A 24,069-nucleotide genomic window follows, 5' to 3' on the forward strand; every position below is an offset into this window, starting at 1 on the left:
ATCTCTGAGTTCGAGATCAGCCTGGTCTACGGAGTGAGTTCCAAGCCAGCCAGGGCTACACAGAGAAACCACAACAACAACAAAAAAGATTTCTAAGTTTTTTGTTTCGTTTTTTTAAAGGCCAGGGGTGATGTTTTGTGTCTTTAATCCCAGCAAGCAGATTTCTTACCCAAAAAGGGGGCGGGCAGGCACGATCCCTTTGATCCCAGCACTAGGGAGGCAGGAGTAGGCAGATTTTATGAGTTTTGGTTTGTTTGTTTGCTTGATTTTTGGTTTTATGAGACAGGGTTTCTTTGTATAACAGTCCTGGCTGTCCTGGAACTCGCTTTGTAGACCAGGTTGGCCTTGAATTTAGAGATTCACCTGCCTCTGCCTCCTGAGTGCTGAGATTAAAGGTGTGTGCCACCACCACCCGGCAATCTCTGTGAGTTTTAAGGCAACCTGGTCTACAGAGTGAGTTCCAGGACAGCCAGAACTACATATGGAGACCCTGTCTCAGGAAAAAAAAAAACAAAACAAAACTAAAACTGAAAAAAAGAAAGAAAAAAAAGGTAGGGATGTCTGGAAAAATGGTTCAGGGCTGAATATCACTGGCTGCTCTTCCAGAGGCCCCAGGTTCAATTCCCACACAGGATCTGACTTCCATGAGCATCAGGCACTCAGGTCATGCACATTGAGGCAAAGCATTCGTACACATTTAAAGGTTCTCTGGAGAACTTTAAAAATTCAGGCAGTGGTGGCGCACACCTTTGATTCCCAGCACTTGGGAGGCAGAGGCAGGCAGATCTCTGAGTTTGAGGCCATCCTGGTAGACAGAGTGAGCTCCAGGACAGGCCCCAAAGCTACAGAGAAACCCTGCCTCGAAAAACAGAGAAAGAGTGGCGCACGCCTTTTAATCCCAGCACTCGGGAGGCAGAGGCAGGCGGAACTCTGTGAGTTCGAGACCAGCCTGGTCTACAAGAGCTAGTTCCAGGACAGGGTCCAAAGCTACAGAGAAACCCTGTCTCGAAAAAAAAAAAAAAAGCAAAAGAGAAGAAAAAGAAAAATATATTAAGTTTTAATATAAAAATTTACACCATGACAGAAAATAAAAATCATGAAATTGCCTTCTGCTGCCTTAGGCTATACAGTCATTTCTACATTGTCACCCCACATCCTGCGGCCTTGACTCTTCTTACCTTCCCAGTGTCTGATTGCACCAACATTGCTCCCTGCCCTCAGCAGCATAGGACGGCAGTTCTATGCAGGGTAGGTAGCTAAAGAGATTTTTAAATATGCTCTTTAACCTGACCAATGTTTAGGAAATAGCATCGCATTCCTCTTGCCCCGAATAAGCGGCCAGCTGTCCCCTCCTCTGGAGAGAGATGGGATCTTTCACTAGGACATTCTTCTTTTAATTATTTATTTTTAGTTGTTCAAGACAGGGTTTCTCTGTGTAGCCCTGGCTGTCCTGGAACTCATTCTATAGACCAGGTCTCGAACTCACAGAAATCCGCCTGACTCTACCTCCTGAGTACTCAGATTAAAGGTGCGTGCCACCACCACCTGGTTTAGGACATTATTTTAAAGGATGGAAATTACTGCTAAGAACTAACTTCTTTTTTCTTCAGACACCTCTGAGTCACATTGGGACACTTAGCAGAACAGCCTCAGAGTCGGCAACAGAAAGTTTGGTTTGGTTTTAAACGTTGTCTGTAGAGCCCTGGCAGCCTGGAACTCACTCTGTAGACCAATCTGGCCTTGAACTCACAGGGATCCGCTGGGCCTCTGCCTCCAGAGCGCTGGGTTTGAAGGCGTGTACCAACACTCCTGGAAAAGACTGGAATTTCTTTATAAAACAAACAAGCAAACAAAAACCTTCATTTGTACTCTTGAAGCTCCACCGGGTGCCTATGAGTAGGGCGAAGAGATGGTCCAGTTTCAGATGCTCGTTCCAAAGCTGGCTGATGCCTGGTGAGGGGATGGCCTCATCCCCCAAACGGTCAGAGCTGCTGTTGGCTCGACAGCTGTTTCCAATGCTTAAGTCCTGATTCTTCCACCTGTCTGGGTAAATTTATCCCCACAACAAATGCAGGCACACTTGGAGGACTAAAGATCAAAATAGGCAAAGCCTTAGGTAAAGGCGCATTGGCAGCTGATAGTTGACCCTTTCTCGTGTCAAACCTAACTCCTAAAAGTAGATATCGCCCATCTACTGCAGCCTTGGTATTTCCATAAAACTCGACCACATTCCTTTTCCCACGGCCCTCTTCAGGCGCTTGGAAATTGGTGTTTTCGGCAGTCTTGTTTACCCATCCCTCCAGACTCTCAGGAAAACCAGAATTCCTTCTCCAGAAGCTCAATCACCCATGACTGTATTAACTGCGGTAGTTGAGTCTGGAATCTCCCCAGCCTGGCTCTCCAGCCTGTGTGCTGGGATTATAGGTGTGCACCACCCTGTCTACTTGACATCCTTTGAGTTAGCGAAGAGAAATTGCCATCAGATTCCAGCGTTTGCTTCCAGCATTTGTATTGTTCAGGCCCAGGCAAGACGGCCTTGCTACCACACTTGAGGTCTCAAGTTCAATCCCCAGGCACCATATAGTGGAGAGAACCAACTTTGAGACTGTTCTCTGACCTTCCACCTGCACATGTGTTCACACATGCTCATATATGCACAATAAAATAAATAAATGTAAACTAAGCACTCAGGAGGCAGAGGCAGGCAAATCCCTGTGAATTTCAGATCAACCTGGTCTACAAAGTGAGTTCCAGGAAAACCAGAGATACACAGAAAGGCCCTGTCTTATAAAAATAAATAATAAAATAAATATTAAAAAACAAAAATAGTCCAAGCAGTGGTGGTGCATGCCTTTAATCCTAGCACTCAGGAAGTGGAAGAAGGCAGATCTCTGTGAATTTGAGGCCAGCCTGGTCTACAAAGTGAGTTCCAGGACAGCCAGGGCTGTCACACAGAGAAACCCTGTCTTGAAGAGAGAGAAATAGATGGTGTACCCAGAACCTGGGAGAGCCCATGCCTCAGGCCCTGGGTTCCACTGTGAGAGGAGAGAGCACCTGGGTGAGTTTGAGTTCATAAACGACAGGTTGACTGCTTAAGGGGGAAGGCAGTATGGCAGCTCGAGGGAAAACTGAACCGTGGCTGTATTGAGAGAAAGTTACGAAGATCTTAGCAACTGCTCATTTTCCTCTTCACGCTTTCGTTACCAGGTGAGAAATGATGGAATACATAATGGAGCGATTTAAAAATTAAATTTTCAGCCGGGCGATGGTGGCACACACCTTTAATCCCAGCACTCAGGAGGCAGAGGCAGGCCGATCTCTGTGAGTTCAAGACCAGCCTGGTCTACAGAGCTAGTTCCAGGACAGGCTCCAAAGCCACAGAGAAACCCTGTCTTGAAAAACCAAAAAAAAAAAGAAATCAAATAAAATAAAAAAAAATAAAAAAGAAAAGGAGACAGAGAGAGAGAGAGAGAACTGGGCTTTAATTCCAGCACTTGGGAAACAGAGGCAACTGGATCCCTTTGGGTTCCAGGACAGCCTGATCTACAAAGAGAATTCAGGACAGCCAGGGCTGTTACTCAGAGAAACCCTGTCTTGAAACACACACACACACACACACACACACACACACACACACACACACACACACACACAAGGGGAGAAAGGAGGAATAGAGTTTTTTTGTTTTGTTTTGTTTTTTTTGGTTGAGACAGTAGCTATGGAGTCAGTCCTGGAACTTGCTCAGTAGACCAGGCTGGCCTCAAGCTTGCAGAGATTCACCTGCCTCTGCCTCCCCAGTGCTGGGATTAAAGGCGTGTGCCACCACGGCACTGCAGGAATAGAAACCTGAGGAACACAGAGACTGTGCCAAAGGCACTAGGAGGGGAAAAACCATTGAAGGACAGGGTTGGGACCAGAATCTGGGCCCCTCCTACCAGCTTCAATTCACTGTTGCTCAGCTGTTCATTTGAATCACTTGATGGTGCATTAATAACAACCTGGGCCATTCCTCATCATAGATGGATTTCCTCTGTCTTCGAGAACAAATGAGTTTTTTTTTTTTGGTTTTTCGAGACAGGGTTTCTCTGTGGCTTTGGAGCCTGTCCTGGAACTAGCTCTTGTAGACCAGGCTGGTCTCGAACTCACAGAGATCCGCCTGCCTCTGCCTCCCGAGTGCTGGGATTAAAGGCGTGCGCCACCACCGCCCGGCACAAATGAGTTTTTATAGTACTCTAGATGTTTGTGGGTTTTGTTTTCAAAACCACTTCTGTTTACACGCCTTAATCCCAACCCCTGAGGGAACACCCCCCCCAACATGTCACTTGTAACTTAACCTGTCATCAAACCCATCACAGGCATCACTTCTAAAGCCACATTTAGTGTCCATCTGTCCGTCCTTTTCTTAGCTGTGTTGTCACCAAAAACAGATCAATGCTTTCAAGAGAGATACTGCCCACGCCTCCAGACGACTTCCTCCTAATCAGTCATCAGCAAAATTCTAGCTATGAAAGCTGCAGGGCAAAGGGCAAGCACACTGGTCATCCTAGTGTTTGGGAGGTCCGGGAAGGACAGTCAGGGGTCAAAGGTCATTAAAACAACAACTATTACCTTCCCATCTCGTTGCACTTTCCATAAACAGATTCAGCCTCCTTTACTGAAAGGAGGTTTCTCTCTCTTTTTTTTTTTTTTTTTTTTTTTGCTTTTTCGAGACAGGGTTTCTCTGTGGTTTTGGAGCCTGTCCTGGAACTAGCTCTTATAGACCAGGCTGGTCTCAAACTCACAGAGATCCGCCTGCCTCTGCCTCACAAGTGCAGGAGGTTTATCTTTTGAGACAGGGTCTCACATACTCCAGGCTCACACTGTAGCTGTTGACAGCCTTGGATCCTAGAGCACCGCCTTTCCTTTCCTAGCGCTGGGACATATGTACTTATTTATTTATATTTGATGTGTACGAGTGGTTTTGCCTACATGTATGTCTATGTAATGCATGCATGCCTGGTGCCCTAAGAGATCAGAAGAGGGCATCCATCGATACCCTGAAACTGAAGTTACAGGTGGTTGTTAGCCACCATATGGGAGCTGGGAGATACACCCAGGTTCTCAGAAAGAATTGTAAATGAAAACAGGGATTGAAAAGATGGTTTAGCACTTAAGAACGCTTTTTCTTGATTCTCCTTACACTCACATGGTGGCTCACAATCTGTAACTACAGCTCCAGGGGATCCATCCAACTTCTCTTCCGACCCCCAACAGGCTCCTGCATTCAAATGGTGCACACACCTGCACTTAGGCACACACTCGTACACACAAACATAATAAGTCAAAAAATATAGCCAGGTGTGGGGGTACAGAACTTTAATTCCAGCACTCAGGAAGCAGAAGCAGGCAGATCTCTGTGAGTTTGAAACCACCTGGTTTACAGAGTGAGTTCAAGACCAGCTAGAGCTATATAGTGAGAACCTATCTAAAAAATAAATAAAAGTGAGGAAAAAAACAAAAAAAAAATCAAGTCTATAGAAAAGTGGGTGGTTGTTGTGTGACCGTTTTCCTCCAGGGAGACACAATACACATCTGCTCACTCCAGGTAGAGAACCCCCAACAGCCCAAAGTATGGAAGCCACCAAAGTCCAACTTGATGAACCAGTCAATGAGTGTTATTGGAGTAAATTACGGAAGTATGGCTGAAGGATTACAGGAGCAGAAATGACTCGAGGACAGTTGCATCACCAAAGCATGAGTGACGAGTGACATCTCCCAAACCTAGGAACCCAGGCCCATTGCACGGCCCACAGGCAGATCAACAAGCTCAGAGTATACTTTCCAGGTGGTTCAGTGGATTTCAATCTCCTCTAGATGCTCAGCTCCATTCGGATTTTTGCACGGGTCTTTCCAGTTTGTCTCTGCCTATGCTGACAGGGAGGGGGGACTAGTGAATCTGGTCAGTTTCAGGGACTTCCAGGGCTTATTTTATTTACCTTCCTGTTTAAAGAGCTTCCCTGCTGGATGGGATGTTTCTCTCTCAGAGGAAACTGTTACACATCTGACCCAGGGAAATGTTGAGGAAATCCTTCCCTTCATAGTCACAAGTTTTACAAGATATAGAGAAATTAAAATTAGTGGCAAAATATATCTTCAAAACATGAATTATGGGCCGGGCGGTGGTGGCGCACGCCTTTAATCCCAGGACTCGGGAGGCAGAGGCAGGCAGATTTCTGTGAGTTCGAGACCAGCCTGGTCTACAGAGCTAGTTCTAGGGCAGGCTCCAAAGCCGCAGAGAAACTCTGTCTTGAAAAACCAAAATAAAAAACAAAACAAAACAAAAAAACACATGAATTATAAAGAACAAAATACATGAGAATTCTTGGACTTTTAAGTTTTGTAAAAGTACTAGGAATATACTAAATCCTAAATTGAGTTCATAGTCACATGTCACTGCTTCCAGGGAAAAATAACACTCCACATTCCAAACAACAGATTAAATTCCAACCTGTTTCGCTGTGTTCTAATTATGTCTTACCAAAGGAGCACCGAATAGCAGTCTCACTACAATTCAGGCGATTCTTACTGTATAAGAACTAACATTCAGAACCCCACCTCAACAGTCAGAAAGTTAAAGCTCCCTGGGACTGAAAGACCTTGTGGATCCCTCCTTGGCTTTCCAGTTTCAAGAAATCAGCAAGACGTGCATAATATAGGAATTGGTATAAAACCTAAGAAAGCAGGGCTGGTGGCACATGCCTTTAACCCTAGACTAGTACTTGGAGGTGATGGTAGGTAGGTCTTTATGAGTTTGTGTTCAAGGCCATCATGGTCTACATAGTGAGACCTTGTTTCTAAGACAAAAATACATCCTAAGAAGAAAAAGGTTTTACCTATATTATTATTGGTTTTTGGGAGAGGGTTTCTCTGTGTAGCCCTGGATGTAGAAAAACTCACTCTGTAGGTCAGGATGCCTCGAACTCAGAGATCTGCCTGCCCCTGCCTCCCAGGTGCTGTGTAATCACCACACCACAATGAGTATTACTTATTTTAGGTGTGTTCCCTGCCTATCCCCCATCCCCAGACAGGGTTTCTCTGGGTAACAGCCCCAGCTATCCTGGAACTCTATTTGTAGCCCCATCTGGCCTTGAACCCACAAAGATCCTGTCTACCTCAGTGCTGGGATAAAGGGCATGGGCCACCACCACCCAGCTGATTTTAGGTTGAGACAAGGCTGTCTTGGAACTCACTGTGTAGACCTGGAACTCAGAGATCTACCTGCCCGTGCCTCTCCAGGGATAGGACTAAAGGTATGTACCACTATGCCTGGCCCACTTTTTTTTTTTAATATTTATTTTGTACACAATATTCTGTCTGTGTGTATGCCTGAAGGCCAGAAGAGGGCAACAGACCCCATTACAGATGGTTGTGAGCCACCATGTGGTTGCTGGGAATTGAACTCGGACCTTTGGAAGAGCAGGCAATGCTCTTAACCTCTGAGCTATCTCTCCAGCCCCATGCAGGTGTAATTTTTAAGAGGAGGGGAGGTCAGTGTTAGAATGAGCTATGATGCCATGGTAAAGGAGATCAGGGATGGGGACAAGAAATACAGGGAAGGGCACAAGGGAAAGAGGGCAGAGGGACAAGGGAGGGCCTCTGGATAGAGGGTAGATGTGGCACTAGGAATACGAGTTTATGAAGGTACAAGGAGAAACCCCTCATTAGGATGAGGTATTTAATTGGGCACATTAATTAGGTGAATCAAAGGGGGCTTCTGATAGCTGGATTTTGGAAGTCTGTCTCAGGAGAAGTAGCCACATAAAGGAATAGACCTTGGGGGCTAGCTTTAGGAATGTAATCTAAAGGTTTTTTTTTTTTTGTTTGTTTGTTTTTGCTTTTAGCAAGGCAGAGGGAATGGCAGGGGGGCAAGGCCTGCCAGAGCCATAAGCTCAACTGGGCTAGTGTCCCTTCAGTCTCCACCAATCCCAAAGCTGGGGATACAGGCATGATCTGGGACACCCAGATTGTTATGTGGATGCTGAGATCAAACTCCAGTTTTCAAGGTTGCCCAGCAAGAGCTCTTACCACCAGCAGGAAAACTTTAGCTAAGTCATTTTGAAGGGAACATGGTAGTGGAGGTACCCTCATTTTAACCTTTCAAGCTAAAAAGGCCAAACACAGCTAGTGGTGCACACCTTTAGCCCCAACACTCGGGTAGGGGGATCTGACTTCCCAGGTACCCTGTAGCACAGACACACTAATGCACACACAGAAATGTATTTTTTGTTTTCAGGGGACAGGGTTTCCCTGTGTAGCTTTGGAGCCAGCCTGTCCTGGAACTCGCTCTGTAGACCAGGCTGGCCTTGAACCCATAAGAGATCTGCCTGCCTCTGGAGTGCTGGGATTAAAGGTGTACGTACGCACCCCTACAGCCTGGCTAAATGTACATTTGTTAAAAATTCAAAATACTTGTTAGATCCTCAGAGGCCAGAGGAGGGTCACAAAACTGTCTAACTACAATTATCTGTGAACTAGGGTCCTCTAAAATGCTCTGAACTGCTAATCCCTCTCCTGTCCCTTGTTAGCCTGAAACACAACACACAGACTAGTTTGCTTCTGAGTTATCTGCCTGCCCCTGCTTCAAGAGCTAACAGCATGTGCTACCACATCTGACTTTGCTTGAAACTTGTTTGGTTTTTGTAGAGGGCAGGTTTTTTTAAATTAATTTATTTATTTATTATGTGTACAACATTCTGCTTCCCACACACCAGAAGAGGGCGCCAGATCTCATAGATGGTTGTGAGCCATCATGTGGTTGCTGGGAATTGAACTCAGGACCTCTGGAAAAGCAGTCAGTGCTCTTAACCTCTGAGCCATCTCTCTAGCCCAGAGGGCAGGTTTTGAACTGCATAGAAACTCTGCAAGGGAGACTGGAGACAGCATTCTTGCTCATAGGCTTGGCAAACCTCTCCCATCAGTAGAGTGCCTTGCCAATGGTCAGTCCTGAAGAACACAGACGTGCACTGTAGTTCAAAGGCTCTGATTAGGTTGTGGTTTGTCTTCTGATGAGGTTTTTACATATTATATTACAACAAGTTATTCCCATAACACCAAGCTTTTTGCTTAGATTAGCTAGGACACGAAGCTCTTGAAATTATTTGCAACCAAGTTACTAGTCTATGAAACTATTTTCATGTATTATGAATTGTGATTTGAGTATTACAAAAAGAGCACTGGCTTTGCAATAAAGTATGCAGTTGTGTCTCCTACTCTGCACCCCGTGTCCTGATTTCTGAGGCACTACCCAGGGTCATCCATAACCGAGGAGGTTGGGGAAGGGTCCCCAACAGGTTTTGTTGGTTTTTTGAGACAGGGTCTCTGTATGTAGCTGTGGCTATTACAGAACTTATTATGTAGACCTCTCCAGTGCTGGGATTAAAGGTGTTTCTTTTTTCTATTTAATACTCCTCAAAATAAAGAGAACAGCTCATTTTAAACAAGAAGTTTATTTAAACAACAAGACACTTGACTTGAAGGGAAAACTATCTAGGATCATTTTGTTCAAGAGTAATTTATCCCTACTTAAAGACAGATTGCCCTACATGTAACAGCTACGTACAAAAAAGTTATAAAATTGTCCTTGGTTTTACAATGATAAATGAAAAACATTAAAATTCTCCAATCGAACAAGGTATGCAAGGATTTTGTGGTTGGGTTCTTTTGTTAAAACATTGAGAGCAAAATAACTTACTGGAATATAAAGATAAGAGCTGATGAGCGAGCATGCCACTAATGGAGCAGGGGGATATTTTCACAGAACCTGTACTTTCCCCCACACCACCTCCATCTGCTGTCAATCAAAACAGAACATTGGCCATTTAGTTTAAAAAGAAAAAAAAAAAAGAAAGAAAGAAAAAAGCGCAATATGCTTGTGCACATACACCAGTTACTTTATGTACAATAAAGAAATGGGGACAGGGAAATGAAAGAATAGAGAAAACTATACTGTAGTAGTCAGGATGTGGTGGAACCAAATTGCGGCTTTCTAATTGCGAATGTATTCTTGGTCTATAACAAAATTCTGGAGTAAAGTAGCAGGTTCCCTTTTTAGTAGACACCTCCTGTCTGCTGCTGGAACACATCAATCGTATCTTCATCCTCCATTTCCAACTAGCATAGAAAAGAAAACAAATTAAGACCACTGAGGAAAAATTTAAAACAGCTAGTTTTCGTATTAAATTTACAGAAAAGTACACATCCCGTCGCACTGCAGGCTTCACTACTATAGATGTCAGCTTCATAAAAACTGGGCATGGTGACACACACCTCAAGAAAGGGCAATGAATGTGGTACCAGTCACGGGTTGGTCTCAAACACTTAGCAATCCTACGTCAGTCTGACAAGTGTTGGGATTCAAACAGTTTTGACTAACCTAATCATCAAACACCATACACCCGTAATCTCAGCACCCCAGAGATTGAGGCAATGCTCTATATTCTGACACCAGCCTAGACTACAACATATGTGATACTCATTCTTAAAACCCCCAACTTATCATAAATTAAACATCAATATAAACTTTTTCGATTTCTCTGTATAACAGCTTACTGTTCTCAACTCACTCTGTAGATGAGGCTGGCCTCAAACTCAAGAGACCTGTCTGTCTCTGCCTCCCGAGTGCTGGGATTAAAGGCGCACGCCATGCTGGACCAGAGGTTTACTTGTTTAATAAATCTAACTTTAAAACTTGGAATTTTAAGGTTCACTAACCACATTATATGTTCGAGACCAGCCTGGTCTACAGAGCTAGTTCCAGGACAGGCTCCAAAGCCACAGAGAAACCCTGTCTCGAAAAAACAAAACAAACAAAAAAACCCACATTATATATAAAACAACCACAATGGTAGTATAAGGTCTTAATACAAAGGAATCACTGTAAAAAATGAATCGGCATCCCAGCACTCGGGCAGAGGCAGGTGGATCTCTGTGAGTTCGAGGTCAGCCTGGTCTACAAGAGCTAGTTCCAGGAAAGGAACCAAAAACCTACGGAGAAACCCTGTCTCGAAAATAAAATAAAATAAATTAAAAAAAAAAAAAAAGAATCGGCAGAACACTATATACATAATAAAGACAATGGGAGAAAACAATTCTAAAACGAATTTCAAATTCAACTTAAGGATTTTTACAATCCTGTCTCGAAAAACAAAAAAAAAAAAGAATTTTTACAATGTTCCAGGGTAACAAATTTAATGGAATATCCATCAACTTTCACATTAAAGTATTTTATGGTGAAATTTAAATGCATCAAAACATACATACCACAGTTACAAAGTAAACGTTAGCACCTCCTTGTGGTTACAAAATATAACTGAAGACTGCCACTAGTGAGATTTCTTTAGCACATTTTCCTTAACTAGGAACTCAGACAAGTCTTGAAGTCCATCAGTAAAATCACACCTTGATGTTTATGTTCCTGACTATTTAACCCTCTCTACTGATTTTAATATAAAAAACAGGAACAATCGAAACTGAGTTTCTATGTAGCTCTACGTATCCTGGAATTCCCTCTGTACACCAACTTATCAGAGATTTGTGTGTCTCTGCTTTCCAAGTGCTAGGATAGGCATACACCACCATGCCCAGTTCAGTATGAATTTCTTTTTTTCCCCAAGACAGGGTTTCTCTGCTGGGATTAAAGGTGTGGTGCACTACCACCATCCTGTTCATTATGAACCTATGTCAGCATGTATTTAAGTGCAACAAATTCACATACTAGAGTTATACAGGTAGCCTGTGGGTCCTGGAAAGCAATGCCAGGTCTCTGTGTAAGAGCAATAAGTGCTCACTCCCTCTTTTTTTTTGGTGGGAGGTTGGACAGGCTAGGTTAAAATGTTCTCACTGTGTAGCGCTGGCTATCCCAGAAATCACTACTGTAGACCAGATTGGCCTCCAACTCAGAGATCCACCTGCTCTACTTGAGTGCTGGGATTAAATTAAGGTGGATGCCACCATAATCCGCTCCCCTACAATTTTTATTTGAGAATTAAAGCTGAAACTCAAATCAGGTAGTGAGTGGCTCACACTTTGTTAATTCCAGAAGGCCTTCTCAATGTTCAAGGCCAAGTTAGTAAACAGTACGTCTAAAAACCAACTTTGGTTGTATGTGCCTATAAATTACATGAGGCAAAGACATGAGCACTACAAACCCAAAAACAAACAACAAAAACTAAAAATGAAAAGCCCAAAGGATCCAATTTAAATTTCTACTCACAAGAATTAGGCGATTTAAACCAACCAGTGGCTGAGCATGCCTTTAGTCCTAGCACTAGAGGCAAAGGCAGGAAAATCTCGATTCTAAGCCAGCCCTATCTATAGTACAGACCACCTTTCAGAACAGGCAGAACCACACAGGAAAACCCTATCACATAAACAAAAACAAGCAAGCAAAAAAATTCAGTGATTTAAAGTCTTAAATTTAAGAAAGTTTTAGAGGAAATGGATACGATGCTTCAGATAGAGAAAAACATCTATTGCAGATACAGTAAAAAAGCAAATAAGACCTGCAGTGCCAGGTCAGAGAGTTAAGGAGATAGAACAGCATCACCTCACCCAGGCAGGTTTATAAGAAGTCACCTATACATACACAGGCAAGTTCAAAGAACAAGAGAGCAGGCAAACTGAGCCAAGAATAGATAAACAAAAAGAAAGATAACAAAAGGTGGTGGCCCTATCCTTTAACAAAGCGAGGGAGAAAACAAAAACAAAGAAGAACACAAGGCTGGATAGAATAGTGGCTAAGAGTGTTTGCTTATGGGACCCAAGTTTGGTTCCCTGTAAAAAAGCTGAGCATTTGGATCCCCAGCACCATAGGTGGCAGAGACTGGAGGAATAGAGAAACACTGATTCCAAACAACCTCCAATTTCTAGGAATACCCCGTCTTAAAGGAATAAAGCTTAGAGCAATAGGACAGGACACATGATGTCCTCATTGACTTCTGTAGGTACGTGCACACACACACACACACAAACACGCCCATGCATAAATATATGCAACCATACCCAAAAAACAATTTTTTTTTAAATAGTTCATAAATTTTTTACCTGTGCAGGTGTGTCTGTTTCATTGATTGGCTGTCCATCAAACCGGAATCTGATCTGCCTCATTGACAAACCCTAACAAGAGATTAAAAGCAAACAATATACAATCATTAAAAACTTTGATACTGGGCCTCACTATGTAGCTCTGGTTGTCCTGGAACTCACTATGTAAACCAAGATGGGCCGGGCGATGGTGGCGCACGCCTTTAATCCCAGTACTCGGGAGGCAGAGGCAGGAGGATCTCTGTGAGTTCGAAACTAGCCTGGTCTACAGAGCTAGTTCTAGGGCAGGCTCCAAAGCCACAGAGAAACCCTGTCTTGAAAAAAACAAAACAAAACAAAACAAAACAAAAAAAAAGAAAAAAAAGAAAGTAAACCAAGATGAATTAAAACTCCATTTCTTTATTCTTTTTCCTTTCTTTCTTTCTTTCTTTTCTTTTCTTTTTTTTTTTTTTTGAGATAGTGTTTCTCTGTGTTGCTTTGGAGCCTGTCCTGGAAGTAGCTCTTGTAGACCAGGCTGGCCTCGAACTCACAGAGACCCACCTGCCTCTGCCTCCCGAGTGCTGGGATTAAAGGCATGTACCACCACCTCCTGGTTTAAAACTCCATTTCAACAAAACTACGAATATATGTAACCATTAAATTTTGAGGTATTTATACAATCAGTATTATGCTACATTTTCTATGCAAATAAACATTTGGTTTTCTCATACTTAAGAGACCGTGTTTCAAAATCAAAACGGTACACATGCCTGTAGTAGCACCAATGCCTGGAGGAATCAGGAAAATGTGAGACCACATGGGCTACATGAGATCCATCTCAAAAATCAAACACAAAGCCGGGCAGTGGTGGTGCACGCCTTTAATCCCACCACTTGGGAGGCAGAGGCAAGCGGATCTCTATGAGTTTGAGGCCAGCCTGGTCTACCAGAGCTAGTTCCAGGACAGGCTCCAAAGCAACTGAGAAACCCTGTCTCGAAAAACCAAAAAATAAAAATAAAAAAAGGTAGAGATTAAGGCATTTAATTTTTAAATTAAAATTTCAGAATGAGGGCATTCACATTTTATAGCACATTTCAATACAGGTCACAATTCAAGTGGTCAGTGTATTTTATGGCTTCTGATTATTATTACCAACAGACAGGATGTACAGATCAGAGTCTGCTGATACATCTGACACTACCAAGGATTCTAATGTTTAGAATTCAACAGTGCTACTGAATGGGGATTCCACACTGATTTCTAAAGGTAAAGATTCCAAGTCTGGGCAAGCTGTATGGCTTAGTAGGTAAAGGGCACGAAAGCCTGGCAACCTAAGTACAATCCCCGGGAACCTATGTAAAGGTAAATGGAAAGAAAGAACTGACTCCAAGCTGGGGGTGTAATGGCACTTTTAGTTCCACTCTGAGTTTGAGGCCAGCCTGGTATATAGCACAAGTTCCAGGATAGTCAGGGACACATAGAGAAACCCTGTCTTGCTGGGCGGTGGTGGTGCATGTCTTTAATCCCAGCACTCGGGAGGCAGAGGCAGGCGGATCTCTGTGAGTTCGAGGCCAGCCTGGTCTACAAGAGCTAGTTCCAGGACAGGAACCAAAAGCTATGGAGAGCCGGGCGATGGTGGCGCACGCCTTTAATCCCAGCACTCGGGAGGCAGAGGCAGGCGGATCTTTGTGAGTTCGAGACCAGCCTGGTCTACAGAGCTAGTTCCAGGACAGGCTCTAAAGCCACAGAGAAACCCTGTCTCGAAAAACCAAAAAAAAAAAAAAAAAAAAAAAAAGCTATGGAGAAACCCTGTCTCAAAAAATCTAAAAAAAAAAAAAAACAAAAACAACAACAAAAAAACCCACTCACATTGTGATAAAGAATGATAAAAAAAAATTGTTCGTATATTTCTAGGATTTGATCATTTTATCAGTATGGTATTGGAAAACATCAAGGATAAAAAAAAATTGAATCAGACTTTACTAAATGAATATAAACAATGCTAGTTCCTGGAGAAGAGCCAGAAACATGAATGAATTTCCTTGATTTACAATAAATTCTAGACTTTTAAACCTTTAATGTTTAATGACGTTTCCATTAAAGGGCAATACTTTGAAGATATACACCCAGTAAGTCAATCATGGTTATAAAGATGTTTTTGGCTTAAAATAAAACAAAAAAAGGGGAAGTAGGAATCTTGTCACTTTAAATTCAAGTTATTTTAAACGTAAAGGCATTTCATTTTTACATACCTAAGGAGCACTAAGAGAATTTAATTTCATTTATTCCCCTCCCTCCCCGTTTTTCAAGGATTTTTCTGTGTAACAGCCCTGGCTGTCCTGGAACTCACTCTGCAGACCAGGCTGGCCTAGAACTCAGAGATCTGACTATATCTGCGTCCTGAGTGCTGAGATTAAAGCTGTGCCCCACCACCAGTGCTCAGCCAACTTTTTTTTTTTTTTAAATGTACACTGGTGTTTTGCCTGCCTGCCTGCATGTCTGTGTGAGAGTATTGTGTTGGGCACCCTGGAACTGGAGTTAAGACAGCTGTGAGCAGCTCAAAACTGTACCTCCAGTTGCAGAAATGTATGCAGGTGAAACACCAATGCATGTAAAGTAAAATATAAAAGTACACACACACACATACACACAGTGTTCAGGCTTAAAGGAATAATGTATTGCATGCTCAACAAGCAAGAATATGCTTTCAATTTCCAACACATGCACGCACGCAAGCACACATACACGTAAGCACACATACACGTCATGGTCTCTACGATTATTGTTGCAAGAAACAAATAAAATAAAAAAATCTTAAAACTTGTTAAAACTCGGGGCTGGAGAGATGGCTCAGTGGTTAAGAGCATTGCCTGCTCTTCCAAAGTCCTGAGTTCAATTCCCGGCAACCACATGGTGGCTCACAACCATCTGTAATGAGGTCTGGTGCCCTCTTCTGGTCTGCAGACAGAATACTGTATACATAATAATAAAATAAATATTTAAATAAAAAAATGGTTAAAACTCTCTCTTTTTAAGACAGGGTTTATCTGTGGTGTACGCCTAGTCTCTCCCACCCACCCAACCCCGACAGGGTTTATCTCACAGCTTTGGAGCCTGTCCTGGAACTAGCTTGGTAGGCCAGGCTGGCCTCGAACTCAGAGATCCACCTGCCTCTGCCTTCAGAGTGCTAGGATCAATTAAAGGCAAGCATCACCACTGCTAAGCATAGAACTAGCTCTTTAGATCAGGCAGAGATCCTCCTGCCTCTGCCTCCTGAGTGCTGGGATTAAAGGTGTGCACCACCACCAAACCCCCCAGATTTCTTAGGTGTTTTGACAGAGGGCAATGGCTAAATGATAAAAGAAAAAAAAAATCCATTTTTCTCTCATGTAAGTACAAGTATAGTACTTGCTATACTTGTATAAAGTATAGACCTTTGCAACTTGTAAACGAGTCTTATGAATCTCCCTCTAGAATCACACTAAGCCCACCCACTTGCAAAGTGTACAATACAATCATATTCACATTACCAAAAATAGTCAAGGTGAGCCCGTCTATTTTCTGCAGCTAATTTGGGGTGTAAATGGATGATCAAGTGGAAGTGCGCATCTCAATTCCTCACCTGTCGTTCACAATAGGCTTTCATTAGTTTACTAAGTGGTGTATGCCTCTTAATTTTAAACTGCACCACAGAGCCATCCTGCCCCGCCACCTTCAAATTAATATGGTCGTTGTTCTCGGTCTTGACTCCTTCCTGTTGAAAGAAAAATAAGGGTGTCATTTGGAAAATGTGAAACACAAACACCTTCAGAGCAGCGGCAGCAACAGCAGCAGAGGTCCGAACGTTTGAGAATCAACAGGTTTCCTCATTCTAGCCCAACAGCATACAGCTGTTCCCAGCCGCCGCGCTGAAAGACGAGACAGCCCGCAGCAAGTGTTACAAGGCTGTTACAGAAACACTGATAGTAGCGCCGGCAACAATACAATTTCGACAGTCTCCTTCAGTGTCATGCTCTCCAGGCTCAATCTCTCAAACGACAGATTCCCTGCCGTCGCCAAAATCTGTACTGCCCAGAATCCCGCTTGTCTCCTCTTTTCAAAGCATTTTACGGACAACTACTGAAGTGCCAGGGTGTGAGGGCGTGTGTCTAAGTGCGTGTAAACCATACCTTGCATTTCAAAACATACTGCTGCCTCCTTGTTAAAGTTAGCAAACTCAGCTCAATGTCCATATCAAATGATCATTAAAAAAAAAAAAAACCCTCAACCGAGGGATGTTTCGATTCTCCCTTTGGCACTGGCGGATGAGCGTTCGACTCTACTATTCGCTGCTTCATTTTTTAGCTCAGAGCTGATTTTCCCCTTCCCTTCCCTGTCATGGACCGAAGACACAGTTTTCCCGTAGCCTGCGCCCAAACCGAACTTCGGCAAAACCAAACGTAAACGTCCGAGGATCCTTTCGGCCTGATACCCCCACAAAGTAGAGGCGAGAGGGTGCCCCAGTGACGGCTGCGCGTCCCCTCGTCCGCAGCCAAGTCCACCCGAGCCTCAGAAGGCGCGTTTTCAACTTGAGCCCATCACGTCCCTGCTCGCACCTCAATCTCCAACTACCAGAAGCCACATGGTTCCGGCCCGGGTCCGGGCTTCGGGACGCCGGGCCAAGCGACGCTGCCCCTCCCACGCGGACCCCGCGGGCCCCGAGTGGATCCTACCCCGGAATCCCCCGTTCGGGGTTGCCCGTGCACAACCCATTGATTCGCGCGCGGCGCCCGCCCGAGAGGGAAACCCCGGCCCGCCGCACTCCCGCCGCCGTCGCCGCCCAGTGCCGGGCCCCGCGAGCCCAACGCTCCCCACTCACGCCGCCCGCCACCCAGGAGCCGGCGCGGGGCCGCTGGGCCCGCGGGCTCCCGCGATGCGCCGCCCGCCTCGCGCCGCGCGCGCTCCGAGGCCCTGGGGGCGGGGGAGGGCGGCGGGGCCTCCTCGGGCGCGGGCGGGAGGAAGAGAGCGAGGGAGGAAAATGGCGCGGAGCGCCGGGCCTGAGCCGCGGCTGGCCCCGTGGGGGGCCCAGGGCAGGAGTGGGAAGCCCGCGGCGGGCTTCGGCCGGACCCCGGGCCGCGCCACCCACCGGCCCGCACGGCGAGGCGCAGACGGCGGCGCCGAGCTCACCTTGGGTTTCTCGTCGGCCATGGCGAACGCCGGAGTCTCCTCAGCTGCCGCTTCACAAAAGAGGCACCAGGTCCGCACTGAAGGAGCACACAGGCAGCACCAGGAGCGGCAGAAGAAGGAGGCGGCAGCGGCGGACGAGGCGGAGGGCGCGCGCACGCCGTGCGCTCCCTCCCCCCGCGCTGCGTGCGCGAGCACGAGCGCCCGGGGTTTCTTATTGGTGGACGCGTCGCGGGAGCGCGCAACGCTTACATAACCACCCCGGCCGCCCCCCCACGGCCCGCGCCGCCGCCGCCTGGGCCCGGCGCCCGCCAGGCCGGCGGGAAGAGGCGCGGACACGCGCACCGGCCCCGCCGCGGGGGCGCGCCTGGCTCTGGGCGGGGCCGTATTGTCCTCCTTCGGTGGTGGAGCGTAATCAAAATGGCTTCCAGCTGGTCCTCGGCGAGGACGGGCAGGCTCGTGGCCTTCGACGTGAGCCTAGGCCGAGGAAGCCAGGCCAGCGCCACGTGGAAGGGGGAACCTAAATCAGACCAGCCACGATGTCAGGTTCTAGGTTCTCTTGTCCAGCAGGGACAAATGCAGCCTTCCGCTCTCCAAACTTCCCAGCCCCTTCGTCCTTCACCCGCAACCAGCTTCCCACCCTGCAGCCCCAAATACAACCAGCTTTCCCAACTTGTTGGAAACCCTATGTTAGCTAAGGGAAAATATCCTTGTATCCACTCAAGAAACTCCTTGCTTGTGGCCTGTCTCCCAATTTCAAGAGGGCACAGGCCCACACTGAAAACGACCCAACACAAAGCTTGCAGGCCAATGGTTTCCTCCATCGAGCCCTACAAAATAGAAGTGGCATCCTCCCGTTAGAAGAAAATCTGATGTCTGCGCTGTGGATCCCGTCCTGTGCCTCTCTTTGGTTTTATTATTTCCTGTATTCCTGTATTTTCTTCTACTTCTACAGGACCATTGAAAAAATAAATCCTCAACTATTGCATTACCACGACCAAAATGCTCCTCGGCCAAACAGCTTGAAAAAATGCCCATGCCAGCTGTCTCCACCCCCTCAACTCCCACTCGCTCCTCAATCCACTGCAATCTGTTGCTGTCCCCACAGCGCCACTAAAACTCTCTACAAGGTCACTTTGCTGAATCCTCACTCCTGTTGAACTCCCCGTGACTTTGTTGGCCTGTCCTTTGCCACACCAGAATCTTTCTCTTTGTCAAACATTCTCTTAATTGTTTCTTGGAGTTTTTTTTTGTTTTGTTTTTTGTTTTTGTTTTTGTTTTTTTTGTTTTTTTTTTGTTTTTCGAGACAGGGTTTCTCTGTAGCTTTGGAGCCTGTCCTGGAACTCCCTTTGTAGACCAGGCTGGCCTCGAACTCACAGAGATCCGCCTGCCTCTGCCTCCCGAGTGCTGGGATTAACGGCGTGCGCCACTACCGCCCGGCTCTTGGAGTTTTATTACTGGCTTTTTTCAATTATTCCTCTATTTCCTCTACTGGGATGTATTAACCCCTTTCATTAACAGTACTTGGCTTTAGTTTTGTTTTTGCTTTTTTTCTTGAGATGGGGGTTTCTCTATAGCCTTTGGCTGTCTTGGAACTCACACCTGTAGACCAGGATGGCCTCAAACTCACAAAGATCTTCCAACTTCTGCCTCTCAAGTGCTGGGATTAAAGACCTGTGCCACCACTGCCCGACTGGGTCTCCAGTTTGTTGCCGGCGCGCTAGGATCTAAACTCTGCTCTTCACGTTTGCACAGCAAATTTCTCTTTCCGTTTTTCATCCATTGTGGACAGTCCCAGTCCCACTGAGGGAAGGGGCAAATAGAAGTGTTCACCATACACAAGAGCCAGTGACACTTGACGGACAAAGGCATGCAAAAGATGAAATCTCTGAGTCTAGCCAGGCAATGGTGGCACAGACTTTAATTCCAGCATTCGGGAGGCAGAGGTTGGCAGATCTCTGTGAGTGAGTTCTAGGACAGGCTTCAAAGCTTTGCAGAGAAACCATGTCTCGAAGGAAAAAAAAGAAAAAAAATCTCTGAAGCCAGGCACGCCTTTAATCCTAGCACTTGGGAGGCAGAGGCAGGAGGATCTCTGTGAGTTCGAGGCCAGTCTGGTCTACAAGAGCTAGTTCCAGCCTGTTGTGGTGGCGCACGCCGGTAGGATTTGCTGAAGGAGGCAGAGGCAGGAGGATCACGAGTTCGAGGCCAGCCTGGGCTACACATTTAAAAAAAAAAGAGCTAGTTCCAGGACAGGAACCAAAAGCTACAGAGAAACCCTGTCTCGAAAATTCAAAAAAAAAAAAAATCTCTGAGTCTTACAGCTTATAATAATGAGGGCAGAAGAAATGAAAGAGGAGGGGCTGGAGAGATGGCTCAGTGGTTAAGAGCATTGCCTGCTCTTCCAAAGGTCCTGAGTTCAATTCCCGGCAACCACATGGTGGCTCACAACCATCTGTAAAGAGGTCTGGCGCCCTCTTCTGGCCTTCAGGCATACAGACAGAATATTGTATACAAAATAAATAAATAAATATTTAAAAAAAAAAACAAGAAATGAAAGAGGAAGAGCAGCAGCGCTCAAGTGTCTGGTACTTGCTGTGTACCAAGCACCAAGTGGGCTATTTCTCTCTTTTTTTTTTTTCGTTTTCTAAGACACAGGTTCTCTATGTAACAGCCGTGGCTATCCTGGAACTTGCGCTGTAGACCAGGCTGGCCTCCAACTCAGAGATCTGCCTGCCTCTGCTTCCCAAGTGCTGGGATTAAAGATGTCCTCCACCACCACCTGGCATCTTTTCCTGAAACATTCAAGCGGAGGAAGCAAATACTTGCTACCGAGTCTTGAAAGGGTTAAATGCTTTGCACTACCACACAGTTTGCTGGGAGTGAGCATGGCTGTACCTGACAGGTACTAGGGACAGAGAAAAACAGTGTTTTCCCAGTCTGTGAGGCTCTACGGAATTTCAGGCTTTTTGTTACCACAACACGTCTCTCCGTCTTGTGGAAATGCAGAGACAAATACATTGTCAAAGTCGCCCTCATTAACATGTGGGCCTTTCAGTAGCACAAAGATCTTTTAAGTACTAACATCCGGGAGACAGGACTCTCTTTATAAGATACCCACGCCCACCAAAGTTATGCTAAGTTACAGAATTACCTTCGGGCAAAGAAGGAGTTTATAGAAAATGCTTATTAAAATGTGTGAGTGGCATGGGTTCCAAAGGCACACAAGAATTCTGCAAAAAACGGATTTAAGGAACTACTGAAACCACATACAGACTGGCTAGAGAGATGGCTCACAAGTTAAGGGCACCCCAGCAAACTCTTCTGGCCTCTGAGGGCACTGTACACACATGGTACACAATATACATGAAGGCAAAACACATAAGTAAATATTTAACACACACACACACAAAGTCTAGGCATGTGCATACAGAGAAATCTTGTAATCCCAGCTCCTTGGAAGGAAGGAAGCCATAGGATCACATGGTTGAGGCCTGCCTGGGCTACATATGAATTTAAGGTACTCGGCAACTCGGGGGCAACCTATCTCAGAAAAGAAAAAGAAATGAAAAGAGTCTTCTTTTTAAAAAAGAAATATTTATTTGTTATGTATACAATATTCTGTCTGTGTCTATGCCTGCAGGCCAGAAGAGGACACCAGACCCCATTACAGATGGTTGTGAGCCACCATGTGGTGGCTGGGAATTGAACTCAGGACCTTTGGTAGAGCAGGCAATGCTCTTAACCTCTGAGCCATCTCTCCAGCCCTGAAAAGAGTCTTTTTTTTTGTTTTGTTTTGTTTTGTTTTTTTTGAATTTTCGAGACAGGGTTTCTCTGGAGCTTTGGTGCCTGTCCCGGAACTAGCTTTTGTAGACCAGGCTAGCCTCGAACCCACAGAGATCCGCCTGCCTCTGCCTCCCGAGTGCTGGGACCTGAAAAGAGTCTTAAGGAACCAGGAAGCTGGGTGATGGTGGTGCATGCCTTTAATCCTAGCACTCAGGAAGCAGAGGCAGATGGATCTCTGTGAGTTCGAGGCCAGCCTGGCCTATAAAAGCTAGTTCCGGGACAGGCTCCAAAGCTACAGAAAAACCCTGTCTCAAACAAAATATAAAAAAAAAGAGTACTCGGTGAACTGGTTGTGGTGATACATGCTGGTAGGATTTGGTTTGTTAAAGAGGCAGAGGCAGGAGGCTATATATTTAAAGCCAGATGGTAGAGGTGTATACCTGTAATCCCAGCACTCAGGAGAGAGAGGCAGGCAGATCTCTGTGAGGTCGAGGCCAGCCTGGTCTACAGGGCGAGTTCCAGGACAGCCAGGGCTGCACAGAGAAACCCTGTCTCAAGGGCTTGGTGCTCTGGAAGAGGATCGCATTCACCCTCACAGCCACAGGTAACTCCAGCTCCAGGGAATCCAGCAAATATTAAAGAAAAAGGAAGGGCAGTAAATTTACAAGGAAAAGACTAGCAGCCATTAACTGAGTGATTACCAAGCAAGGAGACTGGCTGAGTTCTTAATCTTCAAGAAGCCTCTATAATAATTATCTCCACAGAGAGGTTGCACAACTTGTCAACCACCCTGAAGTGGTACAGACCTTAGGGAATGCAGGTCTTATGACTCACACCCCAGGCCTTGATTTCCATGGGTGGCAAATTCATTCACCATCAAGGCCACAGAGGAAAAAGAAAATAGAAAGAAAGAGAGAGAGAGAGACGGGGAATGTAGCTCAGTTGGTAGAGTATTTGTCTAGCACACACCAAACTCTGGGCTTGATTCTCTGAATGTATAAGCCCAAGTCATATACCTTGAATGCGAGAATGTGGGAGACAAGAACAGGAAGATCTGCAGGGTGGTGGTGGCGCAGACAGAAAAACCCTGTCTCAAACAAAATAAAAAAAAAAAAAGTACTCGGTGAGCTGGTTGTGGTGATACATGCTGGTAGGATTTGGTTTGTTAAAGAGGCAGAGGCAGGAGGCTATATATTTAAAGCCAGATGGTAGAGGTGTATACCTGTAATCCCAGCACTCAGGAGGCAGAGGCAGGCAGATCTCTGGGAGTTCGAGGCCAGCCTGGTCTACGAGAGCTAGTTCCGGGACAGGCACCAAAGCTACAGAGAAAAAAGAACAGGAAGATGTGTGAGTTCCAGACTAGCCTGAGCTACACAGTGAGACCCTGTCCCAGAAGAAAATAAAATTTAAGGTCAGCCTTGGTCATAGCAAGCTCGAGACCAGCATGGGTTAAATGAGACCAATACCATAAGCACCAGTTATTCCCAATAGCTACTATAGTTTCTGGATCCCATGAAGGATTAATGAAAGCCGGCCATGATGATACACAGCTAAGTCCAGCACTCAGAGAGCTAAGGCTTGGTTAGGAACTGCAAGGCTGTGAGCAGCCTAGGCAACACAGCTGCACCCTAAACTGGACCCAGGCGCAAACAAAGGCAGAGGTGGAGAGCAAATGACTCCGAGGTTTAGAGTACTTGTTGCTTTTGTTGTATTTGTTGTTGTTCTCTTTTTTAATCTGTGTTGGAATAAACTTTTTGCACACTGTGTGAAGATGTGTCTCGGTTTTGCCTCACCTACCTAAGGCATCTTCTGATTAGTTTAATAAAGAGCAGAACGGCCAATAGCTAGGCAGAGAGGCTTGGCAGAACTTCTGGGCTGTATAGGAACTCTGGGAAAGAATCTGTGGTGGGAGATTTGCCAGCCAGACACAGAGGAAGTCAGACATTTGGAACCGAGGAGAGACAATGATCATCCACGTGTGAAAATATAGATTAATATAAAAGAGTTAATTTAAGGTGGGTTTTTTTTTTGTTGTTGTTGATTTTTGAGACAGGATTTCTCTGT

At 45.4% G+C, this 24,069-nt stretch overlaps 1 protein-coding gene across 1 annotated transcript; it reads right to left on the reverse strand.

Annotated features, from left to right (window-relative positions):
* Window positions 1–9,466: 9,466 nt before the first annotated feature.
* Window positions 9,467–18,395, reverse strand: Sumo2 (small ubiquitin like modifier 2). The gene is made up of 4 exons (XM_075990074.1): window positions 18,226–18,395; window positions 16,682–16,813; window positions 13,081–13,152; window positions 9,467–10,149 (listed from the first exon to the last, which is right to left on the reverse strand). The coding sequence occupies exons 1-4, from the start codon at window positions 18,244–18,246 to the stop codon at window positions 10,087–10,089; spliced, it is 288 nt and encodes a 95-aa protein (XP_075846189.1). The 5' UTR covers window positions 18,247–18,395; the 3' UTR covers window positions 9,467–10,086.
* Window positions 18,396–24,069: the final 5,674 nt, after the last annotated feature.

This window comes from Microtus pennsylvanicus, chromosome 11 (assembly GCF_037038515.1).
Source record: "Microtus pennsylvanicus isolate mMicPen1 chromosome 11, mMicPen1.hap1, whole genome shotgun sequence".
Lineage (NCBI taxonomy): Eukaryota > Metazoa > Chordata > Mammalia > Rodentia > Cricetidae > Microtus > Microtus pennsylvanicus.

Coding starts and splice junctions, on each gene's coding strand:
- Sumo2 (XM_075990074.1), bottom strand. CDS start 18,246: ATGGCCGACGAGAAACCCAAG. Junction 13,153..16,681: donor AAGCCTATTGTGAACGACAG/GTGAGGAATTGA, acceptor ATCTCTTGTTAG/GGTTTGTCAATGAGGCAGAT. Junction 10,150..13,080: donor AAACAGACACACCTGCACAG/GTAAAAAATTTA, acceptor TTTCTATGCTAG/TTGGAAATGGAGGATGAAGA.